Source organism: Bufo bufo, chromosome 3 (assembly GCF_905171765.1).
Source record: "Bufo bufo chromosome 3, aBufBuf1.1, whole genome shotgun sequence".
NCBI lineage: Eukaryota > Metazoa > Chordata > Amphibia > Anura > Bufonidae > Bufo > Bufo bufo.
The window spans coordinates 10,627,701-10,654,365 of NC_053391.1; the positions used below are offsets into that span (position 1 = coordinate 10,627,701).

The 26,665-nt window shown below is 45.5% G+C and overlaps 1 protein-coding gene across 3 annotated transcripts in view; it reads right to left on the reverse strand.

Moving 5' to 3' along the window:
• Window positions 1–26,665, reverse strand: part of LOC120994382 (limbic system associated membrane protein) — a 695,952-nt gene that overhangs the window by 58,862 nt on the left and 610,425 nt on the right. For all 3 annotated transcript variants that reach the window (XM_040422903.1, XM_040422902.1, XM_040422900.1), the window contains exon 4: window positions 1,599–1,733. In XM_040422903.1, coding sequence (XP_040278837.1) covers window positions 1,599–1,733 — 135 coding nt within the window. The remainder of the gene's footprint in view (window positions 1–1,598; window positions 1,734–26,665) is intronic.

Here is a 26,665-nt window from a genome sequence, read left to right on the forward strand (position 1 = left end):
TAAGGCTCAAAATGGCCCATTTTAGAGTTATTTTTCTAAAGGAAATGTTCGTCTTCAGTAATTAAACTATATTACAAGAATGGTCAGTATCACTGCCCCTATACATTGCAAAAATAAAAAAAAGAATGACAGTTACTCTTTAAAACTATGCATTTCTATTAGTAGGGTCTCCAGACATTTAGAGTGTCCTGCTCCTGTTCTCCTTGTCCTGTCTCTACTTTTTAATGGTCCTGCCTTCATTTCTGGTCTCACCTCTGTTCTGTTCTCTTTTGGTTCTGAATTTGTTCTCTCCTGGTACTGCCTTTGTTCTTTACTGGTCCTACCTAGGTTCTTTAAAGGTCTTTCCTAAGTTTTTTTTTCTTCGTCCTGCCTCTGAACTTTACCGGTCCTGTCTCTGTTCTGTCTTGGGCTTGCCTCTGTTCTTTACTGGTCCTGTCTCTGTTCTCTCCTGGTATTACCTCTGTTGTCTTCTGGTCCAGCTGCTGTTCTCTACTGGTCCTGCCTATTTTCTCCTGGTCATGTTTCTGGTCTCTCCTGGCATTGCCTCCTGTTCTCTCCTGGAACTGCTTCTGGTCTCTTGCCCCAGTCCTGCCTCTGTTCCTTCTTCATCCTGCCTCTGATCGCTCTTGGGTCTTCCTTTCTTCTTTCCAGGCCCTGCCTTTGTTCTCTGCACCTCTTTTCCCTCATTCTGACCCTGTTTTCTTTCTTGTCCCTATTTCTGTTTTCTCCTAGTCCTGCCACTGTTCTATCTTGTTCCTAACTCTGTTCTATCTTGGTCCTGCCTATGTTCTTTCCTCATCCTGACTTAGTTATCTCTTGTTCCTACTTTTTCTTTTTTTCTCTCCTGGTCCTGCCTCTCTTCTGATTCTACCTCTGTTCATTCCTGGTCTCATCTATGTTCTCTCTGTTCTGTCCCGGTCCTGCCTCTGTTCTCTCTTATTCCTATCTCTGTTCTCTCCTGGTCCTGCCTCTGTTCTCTCCTGGTCCTGCCTCTGTTTTCTCCTGGTCCTGCCTCTGTTCTCTCCTGGTCCTGCCTCTGTTCTCTCCTGGTTTCACCTATGTTCTCTCCTGGTCCTGCCTCTGTTTTCTCCTGGTCCTGCCTCTGTTCTCTCCTGGTCCTGCCTCTATTCTCTCCTGGTCCTGCCTCTGTTCCCTCCTGGTCCTGCCTCTGTTCTCTCCTAGCCCTGCCTCTGTTCCCTCCTGGTCCTGCCTCTGTTCCCTCCTGGTCCTGCCTCTGTTCTCTCCTGGTCCTGCCTCTGTTCTCTTCTGGTCCTGCCTCTGTTCTCTCCTGGTTTCACCTATGTTCTCTCCAGGCCCTGCCTCTGCTCTCTCCTGGTCGAGCCTAACATTTACTACATTGTGTTATATATTCGTAAGAGTTTTGTTTGTTTAGAACACATCCCAGCCACATATTTACCATATCTACACCATAGTTCAATATATAGAAAATTGCATCCTCTGTTCGGTCACAATATTATAACATTAACCTACATTAATCTGAGTAAGGTCCCAATAATCCCCAGTGATTGTCTATGAAGTAGCTGTTCTGATATTAACTCCAAAGCCGCTCTACTCTCCAAATCCTTCACGAAACTTACAGTTCACAGTGACCCGGACTTGTTTTACATCAGCTGAAGCTACTTCATTGGCCGCCTTGCACTCATATTTTCCAGACTGCTCCCTAGTGATGCCTTGGATATCCAGATATTCCTCTTCTCCTTCAAAGTCTCTGGCTGCAACCAAGAAACAAACATCTGGATGTTAGCAACACATTAGCTTCAATGTGAAGTGTGTGATGTCATTCCAAAACACTGAATACATTATACTGAAAAAGAGCAAAAACTTTTGCAACATTTTTCACATTGGCCGTATTTTTTACACTCTGGGGTCATTACGGGCATTTCCGGGACTGAACAGGTCCTGCAATTCCACCTTAAAGTGTTTTTCAGAGATTTTTTAACTGAAGACCTATCCTATGATCCCAGCCGGTCAGCTGTTGGTGAAGGCACCGGTGCTCACAGTCCCGCCACGGCCTTCTCTCAGCTCACCAATCACATTGCCATACATTGGATGGTGCTTGGTATTGCAACTCAGCCCCATTCACTTCAATGGGGCTGAGCTGCACCCTGGCCATGTGACCAATGAATGTGACATCACATGACAAAGCTGCGAGAAGGATGTGACAATACTGTGAATGCCGGTGGGGGTCCTGGGTGTTGGACCACCACTGATGAGATAGTGTCAGAGTTGCCAACCTAAATTTTTTTTTTCTGAACAATTTAATCAAAAATCACGTCAACATTTTTTACTGACAAATTGGAAAAATATAATGAACTATAAAGATTAGAAGTAATAAATGTCTGTAGATCGGATACTAATACTGAACACATCAAAATGCTGAGAATTATAATAAAAGTGACCAGCTCAAGTACCACCAACCTCCAAAAAAATTACAGACACATCTAATTTTTTTCTCCTATTTGTACGGACTGTCCAGAAATTAAACCCTGGACAGTGGTAACCTATGGATAGGTCATCACCAGAAAAATCTCAGAGCATCCTTTTTATTACATATAATTCACCTATACAATACAGTTTCTAATATATTTACTGTTCCTAAGTTGCGTAGATTGGCCTCTAGGGAACTTCGTCAAATTAAGCACCTTTTCCAAATATTCAACTTCCTCCAATGTCACTTCCTTTACCAGATTTCCGGTCTGGGCTGTGGTGGGGACATCACTTCCCCTGTGGATGGGACCAGAACTATTCCTCTGCCTGGAGCATGCTCAAACTGAATCCACCTCATCATGCTCAAACTGAATCCACCTCATCATGCTCAAACTGAATCCACCTCATCATGCTCAAACTGAATCCACCTCATCATGCTCAAACTGAATCCACCTCATCATGCTCAAACTGAATCCACCTCATCATGCTCAAACTGAATCCACCTCATCATGCTCAAACTGAATCCACCTCATCTGCACATGCGCCAGTAGAGGAATAGTTCTGGGACCATTCAAACCCCTTTAAATAGGCAATATGGCTTCGCCGTCCACTCCACCAAATGAAAGTTTGTTAGCATATGGACCCTAGGTTGCATTTTTCTGGTGAACCCAAAAATCGTCATGCTTGGCCAGTAGCAGGAAGGTGGTATGATGATGGCGGCGATCGGTGCAGGGATCGTCGCTGTAGCCTTATTTTCTAGGATTTATTTTATACTTATTTATTACAAGTAATGTAACAAGAAGAACAATGACAAAGTGATCAGACATTCAGAGCGGCGGCTCCGGTACAGTCAGCGGCCTCCATCTTATTTACAATGCGTCTCATCCCACCGCAGGAAACCAGATTATCTGGAAAAATATAATAATCTTTTCTGGTATTTTCGCAGAATAAGGAGAGAAAACTAAAATCTATAATTCCCATTTGTATGCTAATGCGGCGAGACACTTGTCACACCGCAGGCTCGAGAGGGAGCTCTTCCCAAACACACGAGAGTTTTTATCTTCCTTGAGACGGACTCCTATGTGGAAGTGATAATGAATGAAGAGAAAATATCGCCAAGACAGAAAAATCCAGGAGCGATCACTGCACACAATCAATACTACAACACTGCCGCCGTCTGTGGGGAAGATCGTCCACGTGCTTCTCTTAAGCATGACTAAAGAAGACTCATACTAACGTATTCTATGAAGATAAATGACAAAATAGCCATTTCTCATCTCATTTTAGTACATTAGAAAATGTTGCTTGCAGTACCGCACCTCACCACATGGTGTGCTGTTAAGAAATACCATATTTTTGAGACACAATACTCTTGAGCTCCCTCTAGTGGTAAAATAACGTATTTCAGCAATTTTCTGAGACCAAAAGATCAAAAATACAAGAAATAAATGCTAACAAATTTCAGGTATGCCTTATTGGCACCTAGGCCTAAATATAACCACCTACCGCTAGTTCTTGCTGCCTGCACTTATGGATTTCTATGATATCTGCAACCTGGTCCAACCGATCCGTTACCTACCCAAGACCACAATGCCGACTGCAGCTGTCTGTCGACCGAACGCCTCTGGCAAACAGGATATCAATAAACTGGACGCATGATCGGGGGTGCAAAGCACAATTGGAAAACAGCCTGATTTGTCTACCCTGCTATTTAGTCCTCATGTGCGCAGACAGGTTGTCAGGCTAAGTGACGGCTTCACAAAATGCTCCATTTTCTATAAGTACCGCCGTACAATCAAGACACTGCCGCAGATGGAGGAGATAAATATTATATCCGTTTCCTGATTTTAATTCCTAGCATGCATTTCAGTGTTTTTTCTCTCCTTTTACTTAACCCTTTCCCTGTATTTACACTGAGAACGTCAGCGACATGAATTTAATTTTCCCCATCTTGTCCTTGACATTGCTGTAACAGATTACAAGTGACTGGAGCCAGTCTGGTAGTCAGAGAGGGTGTCTTACTCCGGACATGTCCATCCATACGTCATATGAACAGCACCGTCATACAGGCTCCATACACCGTCATACAGGCTCCATACACCGTCATACAGGCTCCATACACCGTCATACAAGCTCCATGTACCGTCATACAGGCTCCATACACCGTCATATAGGCTCCATACAGCGTCATATAGGCTCCATACAGCGTCATATAGGCTCCATACAGTGTCATACAAGCTTCATACACCGTCATATAGGCTCCATACAGTGTCATACAAGCTTCATACACCGTCATATAGGCTCCATACAGCGTCATATAGGCTCCATACAGTGTCATACAAGCTCCATACACCGTCATATAGGCTCCATACACCGTCATATAGGCTCCATACAGTGTCATACAAGCTCCATACACCGTCATACAAGCTCCATATGGCATACACCATGATAGAGAATTCTAGATAGATCATATTTCCCATATGGCCATTGGGTTTTCTCTTTTTTCCTATTTCTGCACTGACTGCGCCGCACTACCAGATGGCACCGCGTTACAGTAACACAGCGCCTCCTGCTGGGATTCAGATGATATACGTTGTATACGTTGCGATGGAGTTTACATGACGAGCAATCACCTTCAGGCTAATGTATAGCACAGCGGGTATTACCATAATCCAGCGCATTAACCCTTGCTGGTATAGAAGTTGATCAAATTCACAAATAACAGGCCAAAATGCAACAGGAGGTCAATGCTGTGGATGGTGAGTCACAGATGTGGCAGATGTTAACTTGACACTTAAATACATTGTTGCGATAAACTTCGAATTGATACTTTAAAAGCCATGAAAAGTCAAGGTAACATTTACTGCAATAGAGCATTTCATGGGATTATGCGTCGCGTTAATGTTTACTACGTCTGCATCCGGCTGTACGTCCGTGTGACGTGAGCTGCTAATGTGTTGCCATCTGCATATTCATAAGCATTCTGGGATGGGGGGACATATACTGATTAATAACCATCCATCTGATGGAAGATCCTCCATCCTCCGGCAGAGGATTTCACCTTCACTCTCGTCTTTCTTCCGGCGCTCGTTATAAGGCAATGATTTCCAGCAAAGTGATTAATATGCAGGAAATTAAGTGACGTTTGTTGTTTAATGGCATATCTGCAGGAGGTGAGTGACAGTGAGTGATGGCGCGTGTACACATGTGCAATTTACCTGCCAGTGACTATGGGATGAGCCTTATTACTGCTGTCAGGTCGCCCACCACTAATTAAGGAGGCATCATGGGAAGGGGTTATTATGGATTAAAAAGCAGATATCAGCATGTCATATAACATCGTCGCAGCAGAGAAGGTCATATGTTCTATAGCACAGTGGGAGAGTAGTCCTTTAAAGCAGCGGTTCCCAACCGCCAAGCCGCGGACCAGGACCGGGCCATGGAAGATGGTTTGCCGGGCCGCGGCGATCAGGGCCGTCTTTAGCGCGGTACTAATGAAGCGCTTCCACTATGGAATTACTTCATTAGTACCGGAGGACTGGGAAGCGGTGAACGATCTGTACTCACCGCTTCCTGGCCCTTGGCTATCGGCTGTGCACAGCGTGAGGGCACTCTGTGATGGTGACCAGGAGCAGGAGAGGTACGGGTTTTTTTTTTTTTTTTTATTTGCGCTGGGGGCTGACATAAGGGCTGATGGCTGACCTGGGGGCTGACATGGGGGGGCTTATGGCTGACATGGGGGGGCTTGTGGCTGACATGGGGGGGCTTATGGCTGGCATGGGGGGCTTATGGCTGACATGGGGGGCTGGGGGCTGACATAAGGGGCTGATGGCTGACATGGGGGGCTTATGGCTGACATGGGGGGCTGGGGGTTGACATAAGGGGCTGATGGCTGACATGGGGGCTGACACAAGGGCTAATGGCTGACATAAGGGCTGATGGCTGACATGGGGGCTTATGGCTGACATGGGGGGCTGGGGGCTGACATAAGGGGCTGATGGCTGACATGGGGGTCTGATGGCTGACATGGGGGTCTGATGGCTGACATGGGGGGCTGATGGCTGACATAAGGGCTGATGGCTGACATGAGGGCTGGGGCTGACATGGGGGGCTTATGGTTGACATGGGGGGCTTATGGCTAACATAAGTCCTGCGGGCTGACATAAGGGGCTGATGGCTGACATAAGGGCGGGGGGCTGACATGGGGGCTGATAGATGGCTAAAGGTTGGGGTGTTGATCTGAGGCATTGGGGTCTGATTTGAGGTCTGATTAACATTGGGGGTCTGATTTCTGGTCTGACCTGAGGTGTTCTACTTTACAATCTAGGTGCATCTTATAGGGCGAAAAATACGGTACAGTGCAGCAGAGACCAGTGCAGCAGTTTCATGCCCTGCTCTGACTATGTGCGGAGGTTGGCCAGATTGGCAGCACGTGTTTAGTTTTTTGTTTTGTTTTGGAGTCGTGCTGGATCCGCCTCCCTTCAGGTGCACTGGGTGGGGTCATTGGTTTAAATTACACTCACTCCCAGTGTTCCGTGCGGGTTATAGAGATCAGTCTGGCCTTTGAAGCAAGGAAGGAAGGATTGTCTGTTCCGGCTCAGATAAGATAAGTTTGGTTTCTGTTTTTTGTGGTTTACTGTCTAGGCTGTTTGTGTTACGTCTGTCCCCTCCTGGCTGCCCCTTTTCCCCTTTCACCATCTCAGGGATTCTAGGGTATTCTCAGCCCAGGCATGAGGACACATTATTCCTACCTTCAAGGTCTGAATGTGGGCAAAGCAGAATAGGGAGAGCAGTCAGATTTGCTAGGGGGTGACCTAATCCCCAGCTTCTCGCCTAGAAACTTGTTGGTTGGTTTATCTGTGTATCTGAGATCCTGTCCGCCGTGACAAGCAGAGACCCTAGTCAGTTTATATAGTCGTTATATAGTGTTATATATTTGAATATGCACCTTGTGTTTTGTTATGCGCGTGAATCACTCAGCGCCGACTAGCACCCCATAAGCCCCGCCCTAGAGCCCCGCCCGTTCCCTGGGAAAATTGTGTTGCATGAAACTGGTCCTTTGTGCAAAAAAGGTTGTGGACCACTGCTTTAAAGGGGCTCTCCGAATACAATTACCTCTGGAATTTGCTGTCCCCTTCCTGTTTTCGTCATCTGGTGCAGTGATGAGCGTCAGGGGCAGTATTCGAATTTGCAATATTTTGTGAATATTTGGGCAAATATTCGTCATCTATTCACGAATTCGAGAACTCATGATCTCCAGTCATTATTTTCTTGATTTTCGAAAATCGACAATAGGAAAATTCGCGATCACCACTATTCCTAAAGTTAAAGATATTGCAGCCTTTACATTGGCCCACAAGAAAGAAGCAGGGAGGGATCGTGTGTACTGATGAAATAAAAATCTAGAATATTTTCGATTACGAAGATATATATTCTATTATCTATATTCGGGAATTCTCGAAGTGCCAGTATTCGCGATAACAATTCGCAATACGAATATTCGCGCTCAACACTAACTCTGGTGGCTGACCATTGCCGACCCACAAGTAATCACTACGATTGGCTCGACACCAGTATGACCAGTGATTGGCTGCTGCGGTCACATGGTCCTGGACAGTGTCACATTGAGCCATACTTACAATAGGGGGGACCCGGTAAGTGGCAGTGCCAAATTTTGGTCAGTAAAATGTATCCAGAACCAGCGGTCTATGGACAAACTGCTGAAACCTGCTTAGTAAATGTGGGTAAGAGAGTCTATGGAGTGGGGACTGTAGAGACCCAGTAAAGGAGACGTAGCTACCAGTTACAGTGTAGCAGCTGGCACACATATAAGACTGGTACTGTGTGCTGTCCACTGGGGTAAAGTGTCAATGCTTCTAGAGCTTCTCCCCTACAGGGTACATGTCCTCACTGGCCGCCTTGCATTTTCATTATGGAGGTGAATTTGGAATTATTTTATCACTATTTTTATGATCCCTATTGTACTGTTATTTACACCCTGTAGGGTACTGATATGAGAACTGCATGGTACAGTCATCAGTGCATTGTGTGGGCATTGAACAGTACTTTTATTTTACCGCTGTGTGGCACTAATATAAGAGCACTGTATGGTACTGTTTATCAGAGGACTGTATGGCACTGTCATCTGAGCACTGTATGGCACTGTTATCAGAGGACTGTGTAGCACTGCTTATCAGAGCACTGTATGGCACCGTTATCAGAGCACTGTATGGCAGTGTTATCAGAGCACTGTATGGCACTGTTATCAGAGCACTGTATGGCACTGTTATCAGAGCACTGTATGGCAGTGTTATCAGAGCACTGTATGGCACTGTTATCAGAGCACTGTATGGCACCGTTATCAGAGCACTGTATGGCACTGTTATCAGAGCACTGTATGGCACTGTTATCAGAGCACTGTATGGCACTGTTATCAGAGCACTGTATGGCAGTGTTATCAGAGCACTGTATGGCACTGTTATCAGGGGACTGTATAGTACTGTTATCAGAGCAGTGTATGGCACTGTTATCAGAGCAGTGTATGGTACTGTTATCAGAGGACTGTATGGCACTGTTATCAGAGCAGTGTATGGCACTGTTATCAGAGCAGTGTATGGCACTGTTATCAGAGCAGTGTATGGCACTGTTATCAGAGCACTGTATGGCACTGTCATCTGAGCACTGTATGGCACTGTCATCAGAGGACTGTATGGCACTGTTATCAGAGCACTGTATGGCACTGTTTATCAGAGGACTGTATGGCACTGTTATCTGAGCACTGTATGGCACTGTTATCAGAGGACTGTATGGCACTGTTATCAGAGCACTGTATGGCACTGTTATCTGAGCACTGTATGGCACTGTTATCAGAGCAGTGTATGGCACTGTTATCAGAGCAGTGTATGGTACTGTTATCAGAGCAGTGTATGGCACTGTTATCAGAGCACTGTGTGGCACTGTTATCAGAGCACTGTATGGCACTGTTATCAGAGCACTGTATGGTACTGTTATCAGAGCACTGTATGGCACTGTTATCAGAGCACTGTGTGGCACTGTTATCAGAGCACTGTATGGCACTGTTATCAGAGCAGTGTATGGTACTGTTATCAGAGCACTGTGTGGCACTGTTATCAGAGCACTGTATGGCACTGTCATCTGAGCACTGTATGGCACTGTTATCAGAGCACTGTATGGCACTGTTATCAGAGGACTGTGTGGCACTGTTATCAGAGCACTGTATGGCACTGTTATCAGAGCACTGTATGGCAGTGTTATCAGAGCACTGTATGGTACTGTTATCAGAGCAGTGTATGGCACTGTTATCAGAGCACTGTATGGCACTGTTATCAGAGCACTGTATTGTACTGTTATCAGAGGACTGTATTGTACTGTTATCAGAGCAGTGTATGGCACTGTTATCAGAGGACTGTGTGGCACTGTCATCTGAGCACTGTATGGCACTGTTATCAGAGGACTGTATGGCACTGTTATCAGAGCACTGTATGGCACTGTCATCTGAGCACTGTATGGCACTGTTATCAGAGCACTGTATGGCACTGTTATCAGAGGACTGTGTGGCACTGTTATCAGAGCACTGTATGGCAGTGTTATCAGAGCACTGTATGGTACTGTTATCAGAGCACTGTGTGGCACTGTTATCAGAGCACTGTATGGTACTGTTATCAGAGCACTGTATTGTACTGTTATCAGAGCAGTGTATGGCACTATTATCAGAGCAGTGTATGGCACTGTTATCAGAGGACTGTGTGGCACTGCTATCTGAGCACTGTATGGCACTGTTATCAGAGGACTGTATGGCAGTGTTATCAGAGCACTGTATGGTACTGTTATCAGAGCACTGTATGGCACTGTTATCAGAGCAGTGTATGGCACTATTATCAGAGCAGTGTATGGCACTGTTATCAGAGGACTGTGTGGCACTGCTATCTGAGCACTGTATGGCACTGTTATCAGAGGACTGTATGGCAGTGTTATCAGAGCACTGTATGGTACTGTTATCAGAGCACTGTATGGCACTGTTATCAGAGCAGTGTATGGCAGTGTTATCAGAGCACTGTGTGGCACTGTTATCAGAGCAGTGTATGGTACTGTTATCAGAGCACTGTGTGGCACTGTTATCTGAGCACTGTATGGCACTGTTATCAGAGGACTGTATGGCACTGTTATCAGAGCACTGTATGGCACTGTCATCTGAGCACTGTATGGCACTGTTATCAGAGCACTGTATGGCACTGTTATCAGAGGACTGTGTGGCACTGTTATCAGAGCACTGTATGGCAGTGTTATCAGAGCACTGTATGGTACTGTTATCAGAGCACTGTATTGTACTGTTATCAGAGCAGTGTATGGCACTGTTATCAGAGCAGTGTATGGCACTGCTATCTGAGCACTGTATGGCACTGTTATCAGAGGACTGTATGGCAGTGTTATCAGAGCACTGTATGGTACTGTTATCAGAGCACTGTATGGCACTGTTATCAGAGCAGTGTATGGCAGTGTTATCAGAGCACTGTGTGGCACTGTTATCAGAGCACTGTATGGTACTGTTATCAGAGCACTGTGTGGTACTGTTATCAGAGCAGTGTATGGCACTGTTATCAGAGCACTGTATGGTACTGTTATCAGAGCACTGTATGGCACTGTTATCAGAGCAGTGTATGGCACTGTTATCAGAGCACTGTATGGTACTGTTATCAGAGCACTGTATGGTACTGTTATCAGAGGACTGTATGGCACTGTTATCAGAGCAGTGTATGGCACTGTTATCAGAGCACTGTATGGCACTGTTATCAGAGCACTGTGTGGTACTGTTATCAGAGCAGTGTATGGCACTGTTATCAGAGCACTGTATGGTACTGTTATCAGAGCACTGTATGGCACTGTTATCAGAGCAGTGTATGGCACTGTTATCAGAGCACTGTATGGTACTGTTATCAGAGCACTGTATGGTACTGTTATCAGAGGACTGTATGGCACTGTTATCAGAGCAGTGTATGGCACTGTTATCAGAGCAGTGTATGGCACTGTTATCAGAGCAGTGTATGGCACTGTTATCAGAGCAGTGTATGGCACTGTTATCAGAGGACTGTATGGCACTGTTATCAGAGCACTGTGTGGCACTGTTATCAGAGCAGTGTATGGTACTGTTATCAGAGCACTGTGTGGTACTGTTATCAGAGCAGTGTATGGCACTGTTATCAGAGCAGTGTATGGCACTGTTATCAGAGCACTGTATGGCACTGTTATCAGAGCACTGTATGGTACTGTTATCAGAGCACTGTATGGCACTGTTATCAGAGGACTGTATGGCACTGTTATCAGAGCACTGTGTGGCACTGTTATCAGAGCAGTGTATGGTACTGTTATCAGAGCACTGTGTGGTACTGTTATCAGAGCACTGTATGGCACTGTTATCAGAGCAGTGTATGGTACTGTTATCAGAGCACTGTATGGCACTGTTATCAGAGCAGTGTATGGCACTGTTATCAGAGCACTGTATGGTACTGTTATCAGAGCACTGTATGGCACTGTTATCAGAGCACTGTATGGCACTGTTATCAGAGCACTGTATGGCACTGTTATCAGAGCACTGTATGGTACTGTTATCAGAGCACTGTATGGCACTGTTATCAGAGCACTGTATAGTACTGTTATCAGAGCACTGTATGGTACTGTTATCAGAGCACTGTATGGCACTGTTATCAGAGCACTGTGTGGTACTGTTATCAGAGCAGTGTATGGCACTGTTATCAGAGCACTGTATGGTACTGTTATCAGAGCACTGTATGGCACTGTTATCAGAGCAGTGTATGGCACTGTTATCAGAGCAGTGTATGGCACTGTTATCAGAGCACTGTATGGCACTGTTATCAGAGGACTGTATGGCACTGTTATCAGAGCAGTGTATGGCACTGTTATCAGAGCAGTGTATGGCACTGTTATCAGAGCAGTGTATGGTACTGTTATCAGAGCACTGTATGGTACTGTTATCAGAGGACTGTATGGCACTGTTATCAGAGCACTGTATGGCACTGTTATCAGAGCAGTGTATGGCACTGTTATCAGAGCAGTGTATGGTACTGTTATCAGAGCACTGTATGGCACTGTTATCAGAGCAGTGTATGGCACTGTTATCAGAGCAGTGTATGGCACTGTTATCAGAGCAGTGTATGGTACTGTTATCAGAGCACTGTATGGCACTGTTATCAGAGCAGTGTATGGCACTGTTATCAGAGCAGTGTATGGCACTGTTATCAGAGCAGTGTATGGCACTGTTATCAGAGCAGTGTATGGCACTGTTATCAGAGCACTGTATGGCACTGTTATCAGAGCAGTGTATGGCACTGTCATCTGAGCACTGTATGGCACTGTTATCAGAGCAGTGTATGGCACTGTTATCAGAGCAGTGTATGGTACTGTTATCAGAGCACTGTATGGTACTGTTATCAGAGGACTGTATGGCACTGTTATCAGAGCAGTGTATGGCACTGTTATCAGAGCAGTGTATGGTACTGTTATCAGAGCACTGTATGGTACTGTTATCAGAGCACTGTATGGCACTGTTATCAGAGCAGTGTATGGTACTGTTATCAGAGGACTGTATTGTACTGTTATCAGAGCAGTGTATGGCACTGTTATCAGAGCACTGTATGGCACTGTTATCAGAGCACTGTATAGTACTGTTATCAGAGCACTGTATGGCACTGTTATCAGAGCACTGTATGGCACTGTTATCAGAGCAGTGTATGGTACTGTTATCAGAGCAGTGTATGGCACTGTTATCAGAGCAGTGTATGGTACTGTTATCAGAGCAGTGTATGGCACTGTTATCAGAGCACTGTATGGTACTGTTATCAGAGCACTGTATTGTACTGTTATCAGAGCAGTGTATTGTACTGTTATCAGAGCAGTGTATTGTACTGTTATCAGAGGACTGTATGGAACTGTTATCAGAGCAGTGTATGGCACTGTTATCAGAGCACTGTATTGTACTGTTATCAGAGCACTGTATGGCACTGTTATCAGAGCACTGTATGGCAGTGTTATCAGAGCACTGTATTGTACTGTTATCAGAGCACTGTATGGCACTGTTATCAGAGCACTGTATTGTACTGTTATCAGAGCAGTGTATTGTACTGTTATCAGAGCAGTGTATTGTACTGTTATCAGAGCAGTGTGTGGCACTGTTATCAGAGCAGTGTATGGTACTGTTATCAGAGCACTGTATGGCACTGTTATCAGAGGACTGTATGGAACTGTTATCAGAGCAGTGTATGGCACTGTTATCAGAGCAGTGTATGGCACTGTTATCGGAGGACTGTATGGAACTGTTATCAGAGCACTGTATGGCACTGTCATCTGAGCACTGTATGGCACTGTTATCAGAGCACTGTATGGCACTGTTATCAGAGCACTGTATGGCACTGTTATCAGAGCAGTGTATGGCACTGTTATCAGAGGACTGTATGGAACTGTTATCAGAGCAGTGTATGGCACTGTTATCAGAGCAGTGTATGGCACTGTTATCAGAGCACTGTATTGTACTGTTATCAGAGCACTGTATGGCACTGTTATCAGAGCACTGTATGTCACTGTCATCTGAGCACTGTATGGCACTGTTATCAGAGCACTGTATGGCAGTGTTATCAGAGCACTGTATTGTACTGTTATCAGAGCACTGTATGGCACTGTTATCAGAGCACTGTATTGTACTGTTATCAGAGCAGTGTATTGTACTGTTATCAGAGCAGTGTATTGTACTGTTATCAGAGCAGTGTGTGGCACTGTTATCAGAGCAGTGTATGGTACTGTTATCAGAGCACTGTATGGCACTGTTATCAGAGGACTGTATGGAACTGTTATCAGAGCAGTGTATGGCACTGTTATCGGAGGACTGTATGGAACTGTTATCAGAGCACTGTATGGCACTGTCATCTGAGCACTGTATGGCACTGTTATCAGAGCACTGTATGGCACTGTTATCAGAGCACTGTATGGCACTGTTATCAGAGCACTGTGTGGCACTGTTATCAGAGGACTGTATGGAACTGTTATCAGAGGACTGTGTGGCACTGCTATCAGAGCACTGTATTGTACTGCTATCTGAGCACTGTATGGCACTGTCATCTGAGCACTGTATGGCACTGTTATCAGAGCACTGTATGGCACTGTTATCAGAGCACTGTATGGCACTGTTATCAGAGCACTGTATGGCACTGTTATCAGAGCACTGTGTGGTACTGTTATCAGAGCACTGTATGGCAGTGTTATCAGAGCACTGTATGGTACTGTTATCAGAGCACTGTATGGCACTGTTATCAGAGCACTGTGTGGCACTGTTATCAGAGGACTGTGTGGCACTGTTATCAGATGACTGTATTGTACTGTTATCAGAGCACTGTGTGGCACTGTTATCAGAGCACTGTATGGCACTGTTATCAGAGCACTGTATGGCACTGTTATCAGAGGACTGTGTGGCACTGCTATCAGAGCACTGTATTGTACTGCTATCTGAGCACTGTGTAGTAGTGATATTTGGTTACTGTGTGGTACTATAATTTGATCACTGTGTTGTGGTATTATCCAGGCATTGTATGTTCTTTGAGTTTTGTATATGTGATATTTATTTTCCTCACTTATATAGCGCTGACACATTCCACAGCGCTGTACAACTATTATTGTCTAGTTGTTTATATAAGTGGCAGAGAAGTCACGTGTGGTCCATCGCTCTCCATCGACCTTCATCCGGTCCTGAAAATATAAACCTGATAAACCCGGGTGAAGAAACGAGAAGTTACCAGACAGAGGCCCACAGATCAATAGACTCCATGGGTCGGTAGATGAGCACGCACTGCCACTTTCCTTCCCTGTGGTCCACAGACCTGTCAGCTTTTATGGCTGGCTACACCTCCATCTTTTATCGCAGTGGTCTACAAACTATCAGCCCTAACAGATCATGCTGGGAGTTGTAGTCTCTGATCATCTGAGGATCCCTGGGTTCAACACCTAGGTTTTATGTAGTTTTCATATGTGATATAAAAATAATAATGACAAAGAAACAATGTAACATTTCACACTTGTGGAGCAATGACAATACATGGACTTGTGTATTGAGCCCAGCTCCAAGCATTCAGCACCCTGGGCGGTACGTGAGGCGTCGGTGTGTCCTCCAGGACTGTAAGATGAGTGATGGGGGAGTAGTCCCTTCGGAGGGGGGACGTGGGCTTCCAAAACACCAGGTTGATAAAGGTCAGCCTGACGTGGACCAAGTCGTCTTCCTTTGCATCATTTGCAGCTTGGTTCTCCTTGCTAATTGTTTCTGGCTGGTGAACAAGGCCTTGACGCAGAGCATTGTTCAGTTGTCAAGAGGTGGAAGGACGCCAGCCGCTGATGCAGCAAGGAGCAATGTCTTGGTGTCCCACTACATGGCTTCTTCAGCCAAGCACCTTGAACACAGGCAAATCTGTCTTCCATGTCAGAGCCTGCTTCCAGGAATTAGAATAGCGGTGGTTGCGACTCCTTTCTTTCTGAGATCCTGGAATGTTCTTTTATTTTAACGCCTCCTCCTCTGTATCCATGGGCCCCTGTCTATCTACCTGAGGTCAAACCTGTCCTTTTGCTCTATGTCAGACTGGCACTCTTCGGTTAAACCTTTTCCGCTGCACAGAATAGTGCTATTCCATACAGGAGCATCCCGTATAGAAGTATAGTGTTGGGCACGAAGATTTGAATAGCAATCCAGTGCAGGGTGTTAGGTAGTGTGATAGGGATTACTGTTTCTCTGCTGTCCATACATACATGCTAAAGACATAGCGCTGTGATGTCACAACAATCAGTAATATCTACTTAGAGAGGTATACATTAGAAGATCCTCCTGAATTCAATGCAAGCAGCTTTTTCAAATTTTGTTGAGGGGACGTTCAGGACAATACTGATAAACTGTGTTATGCCTAGTGCAAAGCCTGAACAGAGAGGCTTTCCTGTGTCATGTACCACGTCCCCCCCCCCCCCCATGCGTTAGATATAACACACCACACGCCATTTATTCGTGGTGGTCAAGGACTCCATCATGTGATTCATACTCAAGAGTTAACATAAGAAGAGTAGTGTCAACCATCTTAATCCAATTAGTCATCCTACTGGAGCTATACCACTAATTAACCTGAACATGGGACCAGTTATTGGCCAAACAATGGACACCATCCATTGCAACTCTACTTCAGGACTCATCTCCTCCTCTCATGAAAACAGCTCTTCTTTGGCTGCTCCTTCTTCCCATCCAAGCCCAAGAAAGATGAACCTTGTAGGACACCCTAAATGAGTTATTCACGTTGTTCTAAGGTCAAGGAAGTGAAGCAATCTAAGATCCCCCTGAGAAATAGAAGAACCTGGATGATATGTGGGGAATTAGTATAACTACCAGGGTAGCAGGCTGAGCATCAGCTCTGGGTCTCTGAGACGAGTCCATCTCCAATACATTTTGAGGTTTTGTCAATGACCCTTATAGATGATGGAAGGAGAGGACAAAATTGATGGCCTATCACTGGGAAATCAAGGACAAGACACACAATGCGGAATGGAGACCAAGTTAATCCTCAGTTGTTTATGTTTTGGATTGGATTTCTATTGAATGTCATGTTGGAGAAGAAGTCCTATTTCAAGTTTTGTTATGGGGCCTCATTGTTACTGGTTACATCCCTAGGGAGATGATGGAACACAGAACCAAGGGTGAAAGGAAGAGTCTCAGGAGACATAGTGAAGACTATAGTAATCCCATTCCAAGATATGATATGGCGCATTATAGTTGCATGGCAAATCTACTGTATCTGGAGAATTTACCTTCTAAGTTCATGATACTGAATGGATGGACTTCTGTTACCCCCAAAATGCAGGTCACCCCGATGCATGCAACAAGAAGGATGTGGATAAACAGTAATGTATTATACTTCCGTTATAATTTCAGGATCGGGTGGTGGAAGCCTAATGCATTCTGTAAAGTGAGAGCAGCGAAAAATCTGTGACTGCTGGAAAGCCTTGGAAATTTGCAAGCCAGTATTTTCTGGCACAGGTTCAGCGTTCTTTCATGTGCGCTCTTTAAACATTTCTTCTGAGAGAACGGGAAACACAAAAGGTGCCTTCTGACTATTTATTTTCTGCTTAATTATGTATGGAGCTAAGAATTGGGTCTTAAGCACCTAGTTATTAGAATTCATCGCTTCCCCGTGCCAACACAAATGTCTCCCCCGACTTTCACTGCACATTCATGATGCTTGTGTTGAGCAGTTTTTGTCCAAGCCTAAGCAAATAAGCGGTTCGAACGGAAATAGGGTGTTTTTCTTAGACATTTTCCAGTGTATGAAAGGGAGATTTAGGTGGCCATGCCGGCCGGGGTACTGCATGTCATATTGTTTGTATCCAGGGCCCAAAGACAAATAAAACGGGTGCTCTACAGGGAGAGCTACAGATGTGTGCACCCTTTACTTTCCTTGAATTTGGTTAAGGACTCCAAATTCTCACAATACTGTACATACAATTCCATACAATATTGCAACATGCTAGCAAAACCCTTCTGAAGCTGCAATTCACATCACAACCACTGGATGGCCACATATAGACACATATACCATAAACCTCTCCAAACAGAGTATCTTGAAATCATGATTTTCTGTCAAAACTGGTCGACTTATCTGGGGATACGTTGAGCCAAGTGAAAAGGTAAGGAAGGAAACGTTTGCTTGTTCCCAAATAGACATGAAGAGGAGACCCTTGTCCTAGATTGAGCATGCATTCAAAAACAAAAGGTTTTGACCCTGGTAGCAGCGCTCCTTTCCCCTGACCATGTTCTCCTAGCATCCCCCTTGGAAGGATTTGAATGTACCATGATAATCTGGCATTAGTGAAATTCAATGAGTAGTATGAAGACAAACATGGTCATATATCTTCATAATAGGTGAGCTGAGACATCTAAAAAAAAAAAAAAGGGCTGGTGTAAGACGCCTTGGGAAAAAATACACACTGGATATTCTATAGCCCATCATGTCTCTGCATTGACAATATACTGAAACAGCTAAATTGTCACTTTAACTAAGTGCATTTTGGACTTTGCTCTTTATTAGCACCACTTGCTTACATGACTACTATCTTAGGCTGGAGGTGGAGCAGGTCTTCTGAAGGACAGGAGGCTTCTCATGGTTTAGAAGGTGTGGACACATTGTAAAAGGCTCCTAGTGGGAGGGACAATTACATTTTGCTTTTGCCCCTCTTCCTCTAGAATCTACACCCCTGCTTCCAAAAATAGGCAAATAAGGGATGTAAAGTGGTGTAGGTAAGGGCTCGGTCATGAGTTTACTATTGGGAGGCCACCCCCTTCTGTAGGGCGCTGATTCCATTTCCCATTCCTCTTCATCATAGTTCCAAATATAACCAGTCAGATGGTTACATTTTCTAATTTTCTCTTCTCCCCTGGGCATTGTCCACCAGTCCTATGAGGGTGCTGCACACTGGCACCAGGACCGTAGGGACACCTTCATGCTGGAGCTGACTTATCCTAACCAGGATTCTTGGCTTTCTCACTGGAGGACTTACTGACACCCTACAGATGACTCAAACGCAAAAATGAAGTTGATTTTTTTTTCTCCAATGTTCATGGTACAATTCAAACATTTTTCAAGTTTATTGCAGACATTTCATTCTCTTCCAATTGAACAGTTTGTGAAAAATAGATAAAGACAAGGACAAATTGAAAGAAGAGATAAAACTGGGGAGGAACGTCTCAGAATGACAGCGAGGTCAAATAAGTGCGCCGCACGTCCGGCCACAAACTGAAGCTCCGCTCAGAAATGCTTCTCCTGATAAATCATAGAATTAGACCTTTTAGGATTTGGTTGAGAAACTAACAAAATATTTGAGTTAACAACAAATGTGACCCCTTCCAAGAAATGCAAAGTTTTCCATGTTTTCAGAAGTCCTACAAATACAGAATCCTGACATCTGCCCAACAGAGCTGCATCTACTATACTGCTGGCTAAGATGTAGGTCCCAGCAGCACTGAGCTACAAACCGTAGCACTGCACTGTGCAACTGCTTCCAAAGTAAAATTATAACATTCTATCTGAACGCTGACATTAGAGTTGTATCACTTTCTAAATACATTACATCACATATACTGAGATACATACTGTACAATGTTCTAGAGCTGCATTCACTATTCTGCTGGTGCAGTCACTGTGTACATACATTACTTATCCTGCACTGACCCTGAGTTACATGCTGTATTATACTCCAGAGCTGCACTCACTATTCTGCTGGTGCAGTCACTGTGTACATACATTACTTATCCTGCACTGATCCTGAGTTACATCCTGTATTATACTCCAGAGCTGCACTCACTATTCTGCTGGTGCAGTCACTGTGTACATACATTACTTATCCTGTACTGATCCTGAGTTACATCCTGTATTATACTCCAGAGCTGCACTCACTATTCTGCTGGTGGAGTCACTGTGTACATACATTACTTATCCTGTACTGATACTGAGTTACATCCTGTATTATACTCCAGAGCTGCACTCACTATTCTGCTGGTGCAGTCACTGTGTACATACATTACTTATCCTGTACTGATCCTGAGTTACATCCTGTATTATACTCTAGAGCTGCACTCACTATTCTGCTGGTGCAGTCACTGTGTACATACATTACTTATCCTGTACTGATCCTGAGTTACATCCTGTATTATACTCCAGAGCTGAGCTCACTATTCTGCTGGTGCAGTCACTGTGTACATACATGACTTATCCTGTACTGATCCTGAGTTACATCCTGTATTATACTCCAGAGCTGCACTCACTATTCTGCTGGTGAAGTCACTGTGTACATACATTACTTATCCTGTACTGATCCTGAGTTACATACTGTATTATGCTCCAGAGCTGCACTCACTATTCTGCTGGTGCAGTCACTGTGTACATACATTACATATCCTGTACTGATCCTGAGTTACATCCTGTATTATACTCCAGAGCTGCACTCACTATTCTGCTGGTGCAGTCACTGTGTACATACATGACTTATCCTGTACTGATCCTGAGTTACATCCTGTATTATGCTCCAGAGCTGCACTCACTATTCTGCTGGTGCAGTCACTGTGTACATACATGACTTATCCTGTACTGATCCTGAGTTACATCCTGTATTATGCTCCAGAGCTGCACTCACTATTCTGCTGGTGCAGTCACTGTGTACATACATTACTTATCCTGTACTGATCCTGAGTTACATCCTGTATTATACCCCAGAGCTGCACTCACTATTCTGCTGGTGCAGTCACTGTGTACATACATTACTTATCCTGTACTGATCCTGAGTTACATCCTGTATTATGCTTTAGAGCTGCACTCACTATTCTGCTGGTGCAGTCACTGTGTGCATACATTACTTAACCTGTACTGATACTGACTTACACCCTGTATTATGCTCCAGAGCTGCATTCGCTGTTCTGCTGGTTTTGATTAGAAACAATCAGCAAGCTTGTTCTCAGACAAACCTGTAACAATTCACTGCAGTTGAGCTAATTAAATGGCAGACAGAGGTAATTACAGACGTGTCCTCCCTCTTCAGCCAAATAGAAAGGTAAAGAAAGACACATCCTCAGTTTTCCTGATGTAACGGGAGAACTTTCCAGAATACAAATCACCAGATCATTTTCTGCGCAGTCACTCAACAAGCATGATGGGAGATTTTAGCTCTGATTTCTGAAGAATTCTAAATGCAGCTCTGGAGTTTAATACTGAAAGTATTTTCCAACTTAACAAACACAGATAGACTTTTACAAAACCGGAACTTAGCTAAGAAATGGCATAGGGTGGGGGGTGCCAAGCCGCTTCTGCCCCTGGGGCTCATAATCTTCTGTGTGAATCCTTGGGAGCCCCGGCTACATCTCTGCAACTGGCTGGTTTGGAGAAAGCAGCACGACAGCACAAATATGAGACGGCACGTGTCGGGCTTTGTGGGAAATATGTGTCGAATGTCTAAACCGTCTGATACCGCGCATAGTGAGAAGAGAGGAGGCGCCCCCCGAGATTGCACAGAGATGCATCCGCCGTGTTCAACTAGTATCTCTCGCTAAAAGCATAACATGCCCGAGGCTCTTTCTTTTAGGACAAGAAACCTGATTAACTCCAGAGCTTCATGCGAGACAAACGGCTGCCGTGGATTCATTAGAGGACGACACATCGTGGCCATATCTCACAGCAAAGGAACATTTCAAACTCAGACTGCCCTCAGTAAAGAAGCAAAAAAACAGTCCAGAAGACCTGCCCAAAACAGAAAGGAACCTAATCTACAGGCAGGGCCGGCTCCAGGGTCACGTGGGCCCTTGGGCGATAAAGTCTCAGTGGGCCCCTTGTGGCATTTTGCACGGCGCTTACAGCAATGAAACTGCATGTATTATAGATGAAATACCGTACACAGAGCGGATATTTGTCAATCAGTCCTTATGTGCCTGCTTTTATTCTCTACCCAGTGTTTCAGTCCCTCAGGTCTACTCACAAATATGTGCCCCCTCACAGTAGATATCCCAAAATATGTGCCCCCTCACAGTGGTTATGCTCACAGGAAGTGAAAAAAAATTAAATAAATCCTCCTGGCCTCAGTCCCCTGGCTCCTCCCATGATCCGCGCTCCCCATCAGCAGGATACTGTGACACGTGGCGCTGCTCTGTAGGAGGAGCAGAGGCCGATTCCCAGCCTGCCCCGCTCCTCTTCCTACACAGATCAGCAGGATACTGTGAAACATGGCGCTGCTCTGTAGGAGGAGCAGAGGCCGATTCCCAGCCTACCCCGCTCCTCCTCCTACACAGATCAGCAGGATACTGTGACACGTGGCACTGCTCTGTAGGAGGAGCAGAGGCCGATTCCCAGCCTTCCCCGCTCCTCCTCCTACACAGATCAGCAGGATAATGTGACACATGGCGCTGCTGTGTAGGAGGAGCAGAGGCCGATTCCCAGCCTGCCCCGCTCCTCCTCCTACACAGATCAGCAGGATACTGTGACACGTGGCGCTGCTGTGTAGGAGGAGCAGAGGCCGATTCTCAGCCTGCCCCGCTCCTCCTCCTACACAGATCAGCAGGATACTGTGACACGTGGCGCTGCTGTGTAGGAGGAGCAGAGGCCGATTCCCAGCCTGCCCCGCTCCTCCTCCTACACAGATCAGCAGGATACTGTGACACATGGCGCTGCTGTGTAGGAGGAGCAGAGGCCGATTCCCAGCCTGCCCCGCTCCTCCTCCTACACAGATCAGCAGGATACTGTGACACATGGTGCTGCTCTGTAGGAGGAGCAGAGGCCGATTCCCAGCCTGCCCCGCTCCTCTTCCTACACAGATCAGCAGGATACTGTGAAACGTGGCGCTGCTCTGTAGGAGGAGCAGAGGCCGATTCCCAGCCTGCCACGCTCCTCCTCCTACACAGATCAGCAGGATACTGTGACACGTGGCGCTGCTCTGTAGGAGGAGCAGAGGCCGATTCCCAGCCTGCCCCGCTCCTCCTCCTACACAGATCAGCAGGATACTGTGACACGTGGCGCTGCTCTGTAGGAGGAGCAGAGGCCGATTCCCAGCCTGCCCCGCTCCTCTTCCTACACAGATCAGCAGGATACTGTGAAACATGGCGCTGCTCTGTAGGAGGAGCAGAGGCCGATTCCCAGCCTGCCCTGCTCCTCCTCCTACACAGATCAGCAGGATACTGTGACACATGGCGCTGCTCTGTAGGAGGAGCAGAGGCCGATTCCCAGCCTGCCCCGCTCCTCCTCCTACACAGATCAGCAGGATACTGTGACACGTGGCGCTGCTGTGTAGGAGGAGCAGAGGCCGATTCCCAGCCTGCCTCGCTCCTCCTCCTATACAGATCAGCAGGATACTGTGACACATGGCGCTGCACTGTAGGAGGAGCAGAGGCCGATTCCCAGCCTGCCCCGCTCCTCCTCCTACACAGATCAGCAGGATACTGTGACACGTGGCGCTGCTCTGTAGGAGGAGCAGAGGCCGATTCCCAGCCTGCCCCGCTTCTCCTCCTACACAGATCAGCAGGATACTGTGACACATGGCGCTGCACTGTAGGAGGAGCAGAGGCCGATTCCCAGCCTGCCCCGCTCCTCCTCCTACACAGATCAGCAGGATACTGTGACACATGGCGCTGCTGTGTAGGAGGAGCAGAGGCCGATTCCCAGCCTGCCCCGCTCCTCCTCCTACACAGATCAGCAGGATACTCTGACACATGGCGCTGCTCTGTAGGAGGAGCAGAGGCCGATCCCCAGCCTGCCCCGCTCCTCCCATGATCCGCGCTCCCCATCAGCAGGATACTGTGACACGTGGCACTGCTCTGTAGGAGGAGCAGAGGCTGATTCCCAGCCTGCCCCGCTCCTCCTCCTACACAGATCAGCAGGACCATGTGTGAGGACATCGTGCTGCTGCTGTGGAGCGCTGGCGGCTCAATGGTGGAGCGTAAAGCAAATAGTTCCCTGCTTCAGTGGCGTGCCTACAGTGTTTGGGTCCTTTCTCTGGCACCCCACCCCCCTCCAATACTTAAAAAAAATGGTACCTCTATATAGTAGAAATCCCAATTGTGCCCCCTTCACAGTAATAATGCCCACTGTGCCCCCTTCATTGTAGTAATGTCCTCTGGCTCTGTGCCCCCTGTATAGTAGAAATGTCCTTTGTGCCCACTTCACATTAGTAATCCCCTTTGTGCCCCCTCAAGAGTAGAAATGCCCTCTGTGCCACATCCATAGTAATAATCCCTATTGTGCCCTCTTGATAGCAATAATGCCCACTGCGCCCTCTTCATTGTAGTAATGCACTCTGGCTCTGTGCCCCCTCCAAAGTAGAAATACTTTCTCTGCCCCCTCCATAGTAATAAAGCCCTCTGTGCCCCCTCCATAGTAATAAAGCCCTCTGTGCCCCCTCCATAGTAATAAAGCCCTCTGTGCCCCCTCCATAGTAATAAAGTCTTCTGTGCCCCCTCCATAGTAATAAAGCCCTCTGTGCCCCCTCCATAGTAATAAAGTCCTCTGTGCCCCCTCCATAGTAATAAAGTCCTCTGTGCCCCCTCCATAGTAATAAAGTCCTCTGTGCTCCCTCCATAGTAATAAAGCCCTCTGTGCCCCCTCCATATTAATAAAGTCCTCTGTTCCCCCTCCATAGTAATAAAGCCCTCTGTGCCCCCTCCATAGTAATAAAGTCCTCTGTGCCCCCTCCATAGTAATAAAGCCCTCTGTGCCCCCTCCATAGTAATAAAGTCCTCTGTGCCCCCTACATAGTAATAAAGCCCTCTGTGCCTCCTCTGTAAAAAAAAAAAAAACACAGTAACTACTCACCTTGTCCCATTCCTGAAGCTCACAGTCCTCTCTTCCCTGCAGGCACAGATCGCTCTGAAGCATGGTGTGGGCGGAGCTTATGCAGATTACTGGGCTGCAGGCTCCGCCCACACAGGCCGGCAGCGCGATCTGTTCCTGCAGGCTGAATGGTGGAGCGGGGAGAAGTCTTCCTTCTTCACCATTCAGAGCGCCGCCGGCCTAAAGGAGGGGAGGAGCGCAGGGAGTTGAGCGGGACCGCAGCTCCCAATGAGCGCTTCTATCTGCATTGATGGAAGTGCTCATTGCTTCTGGCACCCCCTAAGAGCCAGCACACGGGGCAGACCGTCCCCCCTTAGCGCGCCACTGCCCTGCTTGTAGTGCTTCACAATTATAATCAGCTGTGCAGTGGGCCCCCGCAGGAGCTCTGGGCCCCGGGCCCCGGCACTTGCCCGGGTATGCCGGGTGCTAATGCCGGCCTTGTCTACAGGTACACCGCTCCTCACCTGATACATAGCAACCTAATCAGAAGACTGTAGTCTTACATAGGGGCAGTAATATAGTAGTTACGGGTATATTCTTGTACATAGAAGGCAGTATTATAGTAGTTATATCCTTGTACATAGGAGCAATATTATAGTAGTTATATTCTTGTACATAGAAGCAGTATTATAGTAGTTATATTCTTATACATAGGAGCAGTATTATAGTAGTTATATTCTTGTACATAGGAGCAGTATTATAGTAGTTATATCCTTGTACATAGGAGCAGTATTATAGTAGTTATATTCTTGTACATAGAAGCAGTATTATAGTAGTTATATTCTTGTACATAGGAGCAGTATTATAGTAGTTATATTCTTGTACATAGGAGCAGTATTATAGTAGTTATAGTCTTGTACATAGGAGCAGTATTATAGTAGTTATATTCTTGTACATAGGAGCAGTATTATAGTAGTTATATTCTTGTACATAGGAGTAGTATTATAGTAGTTATATTCTTGTACATAGGAGGCAGTATTATTGTAGTTATTTTCTTGTACATAGGAACAGTATTATAGTAGTTATATTCTTGTGCATAGGAGCAGTATTATAGTAGTTATTTTCTTGTATATAGGAACAGTATTATAGTAGTTATATTCTTGTACATAGGAGGCAGTATTATAGTAGTTATATTCTTGTACATAGGAGCAGTATTATAGTAGTTATATTCTTGTGCATAGGAGCAGTATTATAGTAGTTATATTCTTGTACATAGGAGGCAGTATTATAGTAGTTGTATTCTTGTACATAGGAGCAGTATTATAGTAGTTATATTCTTGTACATAGGAGCAGTAATATAGCAGTTATATTATTGTACATAGAAGCAGTATTATAGTAGTTATATTCTTGTACATAGGAGGCAGTATTATAGTAGTTATATTCTTGTACATAGGAGGCAGTATTATAGTAGTTATATTCTTGTACATAGGAGGCAGTATTATAGTAGTTATATTCTTGTACATAGGAGCAGTATTATAGTAGTTATATTCTTGTACATAGGAACAGTATTATAGTAGTTATATTCTTGTACATAGGAGGCAGTATTATAGTAGTTATATTCTTGTACATAGGAGGCAGTATTATAGTAGTAATATTTTTGTACATAGGAGCAGTATTATAGTAATTATATTCTTGTACATAGGAGGCAGTATTATAGTAGTTATATTCTTGTACATAGGAGCAGTATTATAGTAGTTATATTCTTGTACATAGGAGCAGTATTATAGTAGTGTTATATTCTTGTACATAGGAGCAGTATTATAGTAGTTATATTCTTGTATATAGGAGCAGTATTATAGTAGTTATAT